Source organism: Cheilinus undulatus, linkage group 11, assembly GCF_018320785.1.
Source record: "Cheilinus undulatus linkage group 11, ASM1832078v1, whole genome shotgun sequence".
Lineage (NCBI taxonomy): Eukaryota > Metazoa > Chordata > Actinopteri > Labriformes > Labridae > Cheilinus > Cheilinus undulatus.
Window position 1 is genome coordinate 3,467,828 of NC_054875.1, and position 11,215 is coordinate 3,479,042.

The following is an 11,215-nucleotide window of genomic DNA, read 5'->3' on the forward strand; positions in this document are numbered from 1 at the left end:
TTGTCTCTTATGGTACAATCCTGTAAAAACTATTTAATGAGCTTCAGAAAGCAGAATAAACAAATAAATAGGATGCACATTTAAACATGTTAAGGCAAGTGTAACTTTTTCCGTGGTTCATAAAATCATCATCAGCTTACACTTATAAAAGTAGCTCTTTAACATCTCTCAAGTAGGTTTTCCCATAACAGTACAAAACATTTGCATGATTTTCTTCTATAAAATTAGACATTTTCCATCAAAAAACATGTGTACAGAAGCCCTAAGAGGACATGCATCCCAACATTTTAACACACTTTGTTTTTCCTGTGATGATGAGTAAATTCTGGTCGTTTTCTCAGACAAACAGACATAACTTCCCTGACACAATGAGCTATAAAAGCAGAAATTACAATGAAATGCAGGGATGTTTGTCCTCTCAGGGCCTCCATACATCTGAAATGTTTCTATCACATTAAAAATCAGCTTCATGATAGTTTTCTGTTTGTATTTCTTGATATGATGAATGTTTTCTTTGAAATCAGCTCAGAGGGTCATCAGCTAGACAGGAAAAAACATTTTTAAGGGTCTGGTTTTTGCTATGGCAAGACAGTGCAGTTTTTCAGTCCTCCACTCACAAACATTTTATAAAAAGTCTTTAAAAATACTGTTAATTCTTTGACTCTCTAAGTTAGCAGCTTTTCTCCTTAGTGTTATCAAAAGGTCTGAAATGTTTTTATTCAGAGACGGTGCCGTCGTTGTGAAGCTCTGGAGGAGCGTCGAGCAGCTCGAACATGTCGTCGATGACCTGCCACAGACAGTTCTCCAGAGGAAAGTCATTGTCCACCAGGTTCACCAGGAAGTAGTTATCATGGATGTACTTGATGATCATCCGGGATGGCGACTCGTCCTCGTAGAGTTTGGCCCATTGCTCGATCCAGAGAGCGAACGCCTCGTCCTGAGAAGGAGACAAGGCTGTTTATAGAATGCATTACCAGGGATTTCTATCCTTTTTCAAAAAAAAAATTGAAAGCGTGGGTTGACGTTATGGTTGTGTGGTGGGAGGGAAGGCTTTAGATCCCATGCTGGCCAAGCTGGACAGTCAGACAGTATAATGGATAGAGGATTTTAGGACATCCTCATGTCTAGAGTCAGTTGTCAGGCCTCAGATGGAAAAGCATCAAGTCCTGGAAAACTCTGTCATGTATCAGAGAAGGGTCTCAGGAAAAAAAGCATCAAACCATAAGCTCCCAAGAACTGAGGCATCAGGCAAAGATGAAAAGGTTTAAGAAAAAGGCATCACTCGGACAAAAATGCTTACAGGAAAACAAGGCATCAAACCAAAAGCTGTCAAGAACTGAGGTATTGGACTCAGAGCAAAGGGTCTTGGGAAAAACACAATGGACTCAGACAGAAACAGTCTCAAGAAAAAGGTATCAGACTGGGAAGAAACAGTCACAGGAAAAAAAGGAATCAGACTCTGACAAAAAGGTCTAGAGGAAAACAAGGTATCGAACCAAAAGCTGTCAAGAACTGAGGTATCGGACTCAGAGAAAAGGATCTTGGGAAAAAAAGTGGCAGCCTTGGATGGAAAAGGTCTCAGGAAAAAGGTATCAGACTTAGAGGAAACAGTTGCAAGAAAATAAAGGAATCAGACTCTGACAAAAAGGCCTAGAGGAAAAAAGGCATCAAACCGACAGCTGTCAAGAGCTGAGGTATCGGACTCAGAGAAAAGGGTTTTGGGAAAATATAGTGCCAGACTCGGACGGAAAAGGTCTCAGAAAAAAAGAAAAAGGTCTCAGATGAAAAGGTGTCAGGGAAAAGTTACCAGGTTTAGAGGAAACAGTCGCAGGAAAAAAAGGAATCAAACTAAAAGTTCTCCAGAACTGTGGCAGCAGGTCTCAAGAAAAAAGTCCTCAGATTTAGACTAAAAGGTCTCAGGAGAATAGGTGTCTGAATTAGCATAAGAAAAAAGCTTTAGAAAGAAAAAACATTTAATCAGAGGGGAAACCAGGAACATGCCACCTAAACAACAGTCTAAGAGGGGAAACAATGAATGCCTGTTTCCTGAGACCTTTTTGTCTGATTCCTATTCCTTCATCCAGTACTGACACATTTTAAAGACTGCTGCATCAACTGAAAACTGCTGTAATCTGTTTGTAAAGAAAAAAAGCATGGCTTTATTCATGTCCATCTAGCCTACTTGGAATGATGGAAATCCCTGCCGTTTTTAGATATCCTGATTTTTTTTGTCTCAGCTCAGTCACAAGAGCCTGTTCTTTGAAACGGGAGCCTCAAAAAGAGGCCAGCTTGTAGACTGGGACTGTAACTTGTCTTAAATTGTCATTTCAATGTACATAGTAGTAAGAGAACCATAGAAATGATGTAAGGGTTGTAGTTTGCAGATAAATTTCAGATCATCACTGAAGATGAACGAGTCAGTGCATAATATGGACATGTACCAAAGTGCAGTCACTTCATATCTGGAACACAAAAACGCACTGTTAATGTTAAACGTACACACGACCAGTAGGAGCTGGTTTGTTTTACGGCAATAACCAACCAAAGGCTGAACAACACCGACTGATGCTGCAAGCTCTATCTCACCTTCCAGTACATAAAGCTGACCGGGTCGACCACAGTCGGCTGAACGATCTCTCTGCCGGGGAAGATTCCCCACGTCACAGCGTTGGGCTGCATGTCGGGGGCGTTGGTCGAGTTACGGCCCTGCACACAAAAAAAATATATATATATATATATTTAGCTAACAGATACTCTCACACAAACATGATAAAACAGGAGCCTCCTGTTCAAACTTACATGAACATTTACGATGTGGTAGTTGACGCGCGGCTCGTACTTCTTCAGCACTTTGAGGAGAGCGCTGACGTTTTCACTGGAGGTGAAAAACTCCAGGTACGCCTGATGGATTAAAAAAAAAAAAAAAAAAAAACAGGATTCATGAATCATATCAGACCAAAACATCCCATCATCGGTCTACAAACACAAAAATGTTCCTACCTTCTGGAAGACGTATCCTCCTGGAGGCCCCCAGCCCACGATGGGGTCTGCCGAGGGTTTCCCGTTGATGTTGGGCTGGGAGTTGATGGTTAAAACTCCTCGTCTGTTCACCTTCTCCAGCTCATCCTTCAGCAGGTTTGTCTCTGGGGCCAAAGGCTCATCGTTCCACGGCAAACACTTCACCTAAAAGAAGAGGAAACGCTTAAATGGCATGGGTACCATGATTTTATTTCCTTAAAATAATCAGGGTTGGACAGAAGTATATAGCATTGACATTAAAAATTCCTGCTCAGTTTTTCTGAGTTGGTCTGAGTGGGCTGTACCTGGTGACCGCTGCGGTTCGGCTGTGCTGTGATGTAGCTGGTGAACACCTCGAAGACGCTCTCCTCACTCATCAGCTCCTCCCCCCACATCTGCAGCAGAGCGTCTTTGGATGATTTGCTCTTCAAGTAGAACAGGTAGTAGTCGTTTAACTCGCCGAAGGCCGGAGACGACGAGTTTCCCCTGAGAAATAATCAGGATGCATTAAAAAGTAAAGTTACCATAAAGTTCTGTCATATCATGTTGACTTATGATCAATCTCACCATCTCCCATTGGGGAACTCGTCCCAGTCCTGGGTCCTGTAGATGTAACTCTTGGGTCTGGTCGCCCAGAAGATGGGTCGAACATCTTCCACCTTTCGTTTGGGATGAGCGCTCACCGCCCAGGGAAGAGGTCGTCTGGGGAAACATCAGATTAAAGAGAATCAGTGATATAACGCCATCAATACCTTTGGTGATCAGAAGAAAACTTGCTTAGAAAGTTTTTCTTGTAATGAAAGCGTTTCAAATTTTGCAAAAAGCAAACAAGTAAAAATTAGACAAAAACCCTTTGCATTATAATAATCATTCTGCCTGCAAGCCATTCATTTGTAAAGCACCAACTCACATCCAAAGTTACTGAAAGACACTTTACAAAGAGGGAAGGTTTTGACCGTATCCTGTTAGCAAAGATCCAACATATATCCACCAGCAAGACTGAGTAGGATTTTGCTGACCGAGCAGTAAACAATGGAGATGTCCACAATCACCCCAAGAATTGGAAAAATCCATACCCTCCCCCTTCTCTTTCTCCACCTTTCAGATAAAGTGTTCTGAAACAAGCCTTTCTCAGATTTTACCCTCATGATGTCATGTGGGGAGTTAATCCCACCCCCAGGTTCAGTTGACCCTTCCCGCTTGGTAGAAAGTTCCACCATACTTTAGAATCAGGATAGCCACATCCATTAAGCCAGTGGTTCTCAACCTTTTCAGCCCGCAACCCCCAAAATAAAGGTGCAATAGACCGGGAACCCCACTGTACCTGAAGGTGGTTCAACACAGTCATGCACAATTTGGAACAGTCATGTGCAGACAAGGCCGTCCATAAGGAGGGATAATTGGGAAAGCTTTCTGGCACTGAGTCAAACTGGGGGCCCATGGAGGTCAGCAAAACCATGGTCCATTGTAAAGTTACGCTGGGATAACCGTATTTCATATTTAACCTGAAAAAATAACCACTCTTATCAAAGAAACAAGTATCTTTTTTAATCTTTGGTGTAGTAAAAAAAATAGGTTCCAAAATTGCTACAATTGGTTAATCATTGCAAAAATTAAGGAAAAGGTGGTGAAATTGGATTTTGTGGGGAAAAAATGACAAAAATGGCCAAAAAAAGGTGGCAAAAGTGGGCTAAAGTGGCTAAAATGGGCATAAATAGCGGTAAAAGAAGGTTAAAAAGAGGCTGAAATGGCTTTAAATGAGCAAATATCGGTGAAAATTTGGTGAAATGTAATGAAAAACTGATTTTAAAAAATGGTGAAAAAGGGTTGCCCGAGAAAGAAAAAAATAGGACGATATTGGCAGAAATTGGTTAAACTAGCAAAAATGGGCATATTAAATGGTGGAATGTGGTTAAAATGGGAAAAACTGGGCATAAAAAGTGGTAAAACGTGGTTAATACTGGCAATAATGGGTCAACAGAGGCAACATTAGGCTTAAGTGGCAAGAATTGGTTTAGAAGGGACAAAAACAGGCAGGAAAAAAGTGGTAGAAAGAGTTTGAAACGGACAAAAATAGGTGTTTAATGATAAAAATGTGTTAAAATTGGTGGGAAAAAATTATGAAAATGGGTATATTTGTTTTACAAAAATTGGTGTAAAGTGGCAACAGTGGAATTTAAAAACATTCATAGTTTTTTAGGGCATCTGGACCCCCTCTTAGTGTTTTGCAACCCCCAAGGGGGTCCTGACCCCAAGGTTGAGAACCACCTTATTAAGCCACATCCATTTCCTGAGAGGGGCGGAGTCAGACAGCTCATTAAGATTTAAAGCCACAGACACAGAAACAGCTCTTTCTGAGCAGGGCTGAAACAGAGGGGCTTTTAGACATGCAAACATCCAATACTGGAGTGTTTTTTCAGCAACAAACTTCACAGGCATGTTTTGGGACCTCTGAGACCAATATAAACTTGTCTAAAAGGGTTAAAATATGTGACCTTTAATTTCTCTGTCAACACACAAACATGCTGGACAGACTGAAGCGTGACTGACCTGGGGTCTTCTATCCACATGCCCAGCTGTCTCAGCACCTCCATGGTGGCCACCTCTCTGTTCAGAGTGTAGAAGTGAAGACCCGGAACCTTCCCGCTGTCCAGCAGCACGCGGCACATCTGCACCGCATGCTCGATGCCGTAGTTACGGATCGCGGCATCGTTGTCTTTGATTGGCTCGATGACCTCTGTGATCTCCTCGGGGACTTCGAGCTTGGACAGTTTGACGAGCTGACGCAGGGACTGGTAACCCTAAAGAGGACAAGAAGGGCAATCCTTAGAGTTCAGATGCAAAAATGGTCCAGCAGGCCTGCACTGTACTGTACTTTGGGAGTTTATTTTGATGCTTTTCATGCTCCATATTCCTAAAATCTGTACAACCAGAGTTAAAAAAAAGTTATGCTTGTCTTTAAACCATAACAATTCTTTTTATACAGAAATTGTGTCTTGATTTAAATGGAGATTTATTAAATGGACAAATTTGATTGAAATAATCTGAATGTAAAAGAGAAAAAAGGATCCCCAGAACTTTTCATATTAATTGTTTTCTAATCATTCTACCACATAAGCTCATTTTAGTACAGAAATAAAGATTGTAAAGTGTTACTTTCATGTGCAGCAGCTCTACAGGGATTTTTTTTTTTGCTTATTGTGATGCTTTTTTTTCCTGGAATTTCTTTAAAGTTTCCTATCCTTAAATCTGCACAACCTTAAGTTGTTTTGCAAATTGTGATGTAACTACTGTTTTTTTTCCCCTGAAAGCTTAAACAGGACTGTGCAGAAATCCCCTGACCCAGAACGGAATAAGGGGTATAGAAAATGGATGGATGGATGGACTGTGCAGAAATGATCTCCTGTCTGAGTCGACCCCTGCTGGACATGCTTATACAACTTTTTTTGCACAAAATACATAATGACACCATAATCAAATCTAAATGATGATGATGCAAAAGACAGAAGCCTTAGCTTTTTGTTGCAAAAACAATGCCGTGTTTCGCTTTTATAGTTCTGAATTTTGATTTATTTAACAGAAATATGTAAACACTGCAAACTGGTAAAAGCCCAGCTGTCTGACCTTAATTGTTGAGATATAAATTGAAAACTCTCTCTTTTATGGTACAGACACTGTACACTGGCTAAAGATACAGATTTATTTTTACGCCATCTTTAATTCTTAGCAGAGTTTTACCTGGATAGGGAAGATTCCAGGTAAGATGGGACACGTGATGCCGATCGCTCTGCAGTCGTCTACAAACTTCAGAAAAGTGTCGGCCCTGAAGAAGAGCTGAGTGATGACGAAGTCCGCTCCGGCGTCCACCTTCTCCTTTAGGTGTCTGAGGTCATCCTCGTAGCTCTCTGCCTCAGGGTGGCCTGTGGGGTATCCTGGACAAAAAAAAAAAAAAAAAAATCAGTGTTTACATCAATAGCCTCAAACAGGTATTAACTCAGCTAAAAAGGAAGTACTAAAAAACAAACCAGCAACACAGATGTCAAAGTAATCATCGAACTCTGATCGGATGTGTTTAACGAGGTCGATGGCAAAGTTGAAGCCTCCCTCCTCTTCCTCCCAGTCTGATCCCACCGGATCTGTCAGGAGATCACAATATCAACGGTCAGCTGGCAGCCATATGCACAAAGATGTTCAGGGCTATTTCACCAATCTGATGTTGAATTACTCCCTTTATTCAACAGTTGGTGACTGATCCTGGCTTCTGTGATAGAATGTTGGAGATATAAAGCTGGAAACATTCTTTAGTTTTCAAAAGTGCTGCACAATTAATCTAACTGCAATTGCAATGTCAGGCTGTGCATTTACATAATTGCATAAAAGGCTGCAATTTTTATGTATTAAGTAGTGCTGGAAAGGTTTAAAAAAATATCTGCAGAAAGACCTTTAAGTTTCCAGAAGTGCCACTCTGTCAAAGTACTTTATTTTCAAAAACTTCTTATTTTTTGTTTTTTTTTTTTCCTTTCTTAAATGTAGTTATTTTGAAAGCAGAACATTAAAAACTTCAGGTTTGTATTCTTTAAATGCTACTTCATATTTTTATGTTTTAGGTAAAGAAATACACACTTTAAATCCATCATTATTCTCTATTTTTTCCTTGATAACCAAGCAAGTAGACCCATAATACCATTTATGGATTATATTGCAACTGCAAATTGCAATAATGTCATGTATAACCACAAATATGCAGCACTAGTTTTCAACACCATTGAGAAACTCTTTCTTGCAATCTGCAAGAAAATGGTATGCATGAATGATAGTTTTACTCTAGATCACTAAATCCTAGCAGTGGGTGAAGAAAAAGCGGTGCTTTCATTGGCAACTTGATTGGTAGAACAATTACAAGCAAGGCATCAACATAAGACCCCACAGCCTTGACCTTTGAACTTCAAAATCTAATCAGTTCATCCTTGAGTCAGACTGGACAGTTTGTGCAAAGTTTCAGGAAAATCCCCAAAAGTGTTCTTCAGATACTGCTGACCTTACCTCTGAGGTTTTTTCATGTTTGTGTGAGCTTACATCAATTTTTGTAAATATAAAATCTTGTCTGTTAAAACTTTCAAACTTAGTCCTGTGATACGGCATACCACTATCTGATTCCAGCCTCTTAAATGTGAATATTTTCTGGTTTCCTTTCCACTCTATCATAGTAAATTAATAACCTTGTGTTGTGAATGAAACAACATATTTTAAGGTACAATTGGGGAGACAAAGACTGATGTTTTCTATGATTTCCACTGTCAAAACATCTGATAAAATAACAAAGACATACAGAGTAACAGGGTCCAACTGCTCCTGTAATAAAGACTCTAAATCCATTTCCTACCTCCCCTCAGAGCCATGATGTTCTTCAGGCCGAGGCGTTTAGCTTTGCCCAGGTACCCGGTGATCCTCTCTCTAGTCTGGTTGCAGCAGGTCAGGTGCAGGATGCTCTCCAGGCCGCAGTAGTTGACGGCCGTGCTGGCAATCATCATGGATGAGGTTTCTTTATCTGACCCCGGGTCTCCTGCTGGGTGCCAGGTGATGTCTATGAACAGCGGCCCTCCAGAGCCCATACGGTCAAATCTGAGAAAAAAAATACAGAAAATCTAATCAGAATGTTGTTTACATAAATGTGGACAATCTTTAGGGGTATTCAGTGACTTTATTTTGAGTCTAAGTCCTTAATATGAATGAAAAGTGGGTCACTGTAACATTCATAAACTAAGCTTGCTCAAGTTTGCTGCAGGGGATTATAGACTGGCTCCTAGGAGCTACAGTAGAACCATTGTTGCTCCACACTGCTGAAACTTTCCACAAGGGCTGTCATGATACTACGTTTCAAAAGTTCAATACACTCACGATAACTGTTTCGATGCCATGGCAAATTCTACCAACCCAGTATTAGGTAATTTCTTGTTTTTAAGTCCTAAAAGATGGGGACGAACTCCTAATAACTGTCTTTAATGCAAAATCGGGTTGGCAACGAGAGGATCTGACAATGCAAATGAAGCTGAGAGAAGTGTCTAGACAAAGAAATTTAAATTCAAGTACAAGTTAAACCACCAATGTGCAACAGATAGAAACCTTCAGCACCCAATATTGGATAATTTCCTGTTTTAAATGCCCCCAAAATGCTGACATTCTCCTAGAAACTACCTAAATTGCAAAATTTGGATGCAAAAGAAAAAACAACAACAGCAGAAGAGTGCAATGGTGGTACAAAACCTAATGCTATTGATACCTGTTTAATAGCCACAGAAAAATAATTCCACAGATCCCAATTTTTGGAATACTTTTGGTTTGTAATTGCCACGCATGGCAGGCAAACTCCTGCAAATTGTCTAAACTGCACAAATATGTGGCCATGTTTTACTAACAGATTGTTGACAATACTTTTGTGCAATTCAGACCATGCTCTGTCTCTCTAGTTTTAACTCCTAGAAGTTTTCAGTTTAAAATATGACTGCAGATTTGCACGCTTTAAGATTTCAGTTTTTTGCAATTCTGTTGATCATAATAAACACAGAATTTAATTTTGAAAAACGTGATATCTGATGGTATAATACTCAAAATTCAAACAATATGGCACCTTCTTTGAGCCTATATAGGGCTTTAATTCTAACCACATCTTGTATGAATCATTCCATTTAAGTCTGTTTTAGTTGCCTTGAGATCAGGTTGACGGCTCCACTAGCTGTGCGAGGAGGAAAGAACTCCAGAGAGAACCAGTGGTCCCCAGACTCCATCCTCCTTCGCATCTTTTCCCGCAGCCTGTCTGACCGGTCTGCATCCAGCACCGGCGTGGAGCACCGGGAGCTCTCCTTGGAGCTCTCCCCACTGTTGCTGGCCCCACTGGAGTCGCTCTTGCATGGCTGCCAGCTGCCGTCTCCTCGCTGAACCTGGTTCACCATGATGGCCGATTACACTGGGGTCAAGAGAGAGGACACGAATACCATCATTTATAGATCAGAAATGTGGGGAATGCCACAACACTTTGACAGGAAACCTCCATATTTGACAAAGCACAATAACTTTATAATACTATATTTATTTGTGTAGAGCTTTTAAAGAAGAAGAAGAAGAAGAGTAATAAAAGATTCAAGAGGCTAAAAAGATGAGAAGACAGTAAAAAATGAAGTTAAAAAAACATAAACTTAAAGCATACATTTAAAATTAACCCTGGACCACCTAAACCGAAAAAACTTCACTGAAAAGGGGGACTGTTGCTCGTGCCCTACTTTATAAAAACCCACATCAATGATGCCTGTAACGGATCACACTGTGACCGTGTTATCTGGTGACTCTAAACCGAATGCGTCAGTGGGTGACGCAGTAACAACCGATTCTGACGATGGGAAGTATCCCAATGAAAGCTACTGTATTTATTTTGAAAATGATAAAATACAAATGAATTATGTCTTTAAAGTGAACCATAACCAGACACGTTCATTCGGACAGTATTCCGATTTGTTGTAGCTACAACAATCGACAACGCGTTTAGCTAAAAGTCGCACGTGAACACGGTCACGTATTGAATTGTAACACCCCAATATCATCACATCATCCTACCTCGCTGCTATTCAACAACAACCAAAATGAGTATTTCCAGTTGATCGTTTGTTAATATGCTGTTACACAGAGACTATCTGAACACCCACATATATGACTCCCGCCTCCACACACGCTCGTAAAAGTATGGCACTAGTAACCCGCATTGAGAACTTGCTAAGCTACGAGCGATGCTAGCCCATTGGCTGTAAAATTAACAGTAAAGTGAAGAAGGTTTCGTTAAAATACTCTACTGTGTTTTGTATCAACGCCGGGGAAAGTAAGTCAAACTTTCACTCCTACCTCCCCAGCCGGCTGTCTTCGTTGAGACAGACTGTCTTCCATCCAGGATAAAACACTAGCGGCTACGGCAGCGTGGGAATTACAACGGAGAAGCCCTCTATTCGGTGCTGCGTTTACTGCTGTACGGAAAACACATAAGCTAAAAAGTAACGGATAACTCACCACTCCTGCTGGTTCGTTCATTGCGGAACGAACCAGCAGGAGATATACCATATATCCTAACTTGGACCTTCAATTCAAAACAATATGTCAAACTTAGGTTTCACATGCCAGTCAATTTGATAAATCATCAAAACAACAGAGAATG

The 11,215-nt window shown here is 40.6% G+C and overlaps 1 protein-coding gene across 1 annotated transcript; it reads right to left on the reverse strand.

The window, feature by feature from the left end:
* On the reverse strand, positions 1-11,008 carry mthfr (methylenetetrahydrofolate reductase (NAD(P)H)). The gene is made up of 12 exons (XM_041800223.1): positions 10,909-11,008; positions 9,724-9,982; positions 8,402-8,640; positions 7,044-7,154; positions 6,757-6,950; positions 5,569-5,819; positions 3,586-3,720; positions 3,324-3,504; positions 3,001-3,183; positions 2,800-2,901; positions 2,587-2,706; positions 1-937 (listed from the first exon to the last, which is right to left on the reverse strand). The coding sequence occupies exons 2-12, from the start codon at positions 9,966-9,968 to the stop codon at positions 716-718; spliced, it is 1,983 nt and encodes a 660-aa protein (XP_041656157.1). The 5' UTR covers positions 9,969-9,982; positions 10,909-11,008; the 3' UTR covers positions 1-715.
* Between the last annotated feature and the right edge of the window lie 207 nt (positions 11,009-11,215).

Coding starts and splice junctions, on each gene's coding strand:
- mthfr (XM_041800223.1), bottom strand. CDS start 9,968: ATGGTGAACCAGGTTCAGCGAGGAGACGGCAGCTGGCAGCCATGCAAG. Junction 5,820..6,756: donor CTGGAATCTTCCCTATCCAG/GTAAAACTCTGC, acceptor TGTCCTCTTTAG/GGTTACCAGTCCCTGCGTCA. Junction 3,184..3,323: donor CGAACCGCAGCGGTCACCAG/GTACAGCCCACT, acceptor CTCTTCTTTTAG/GTGAAGTGTTTGCCGTGGAA.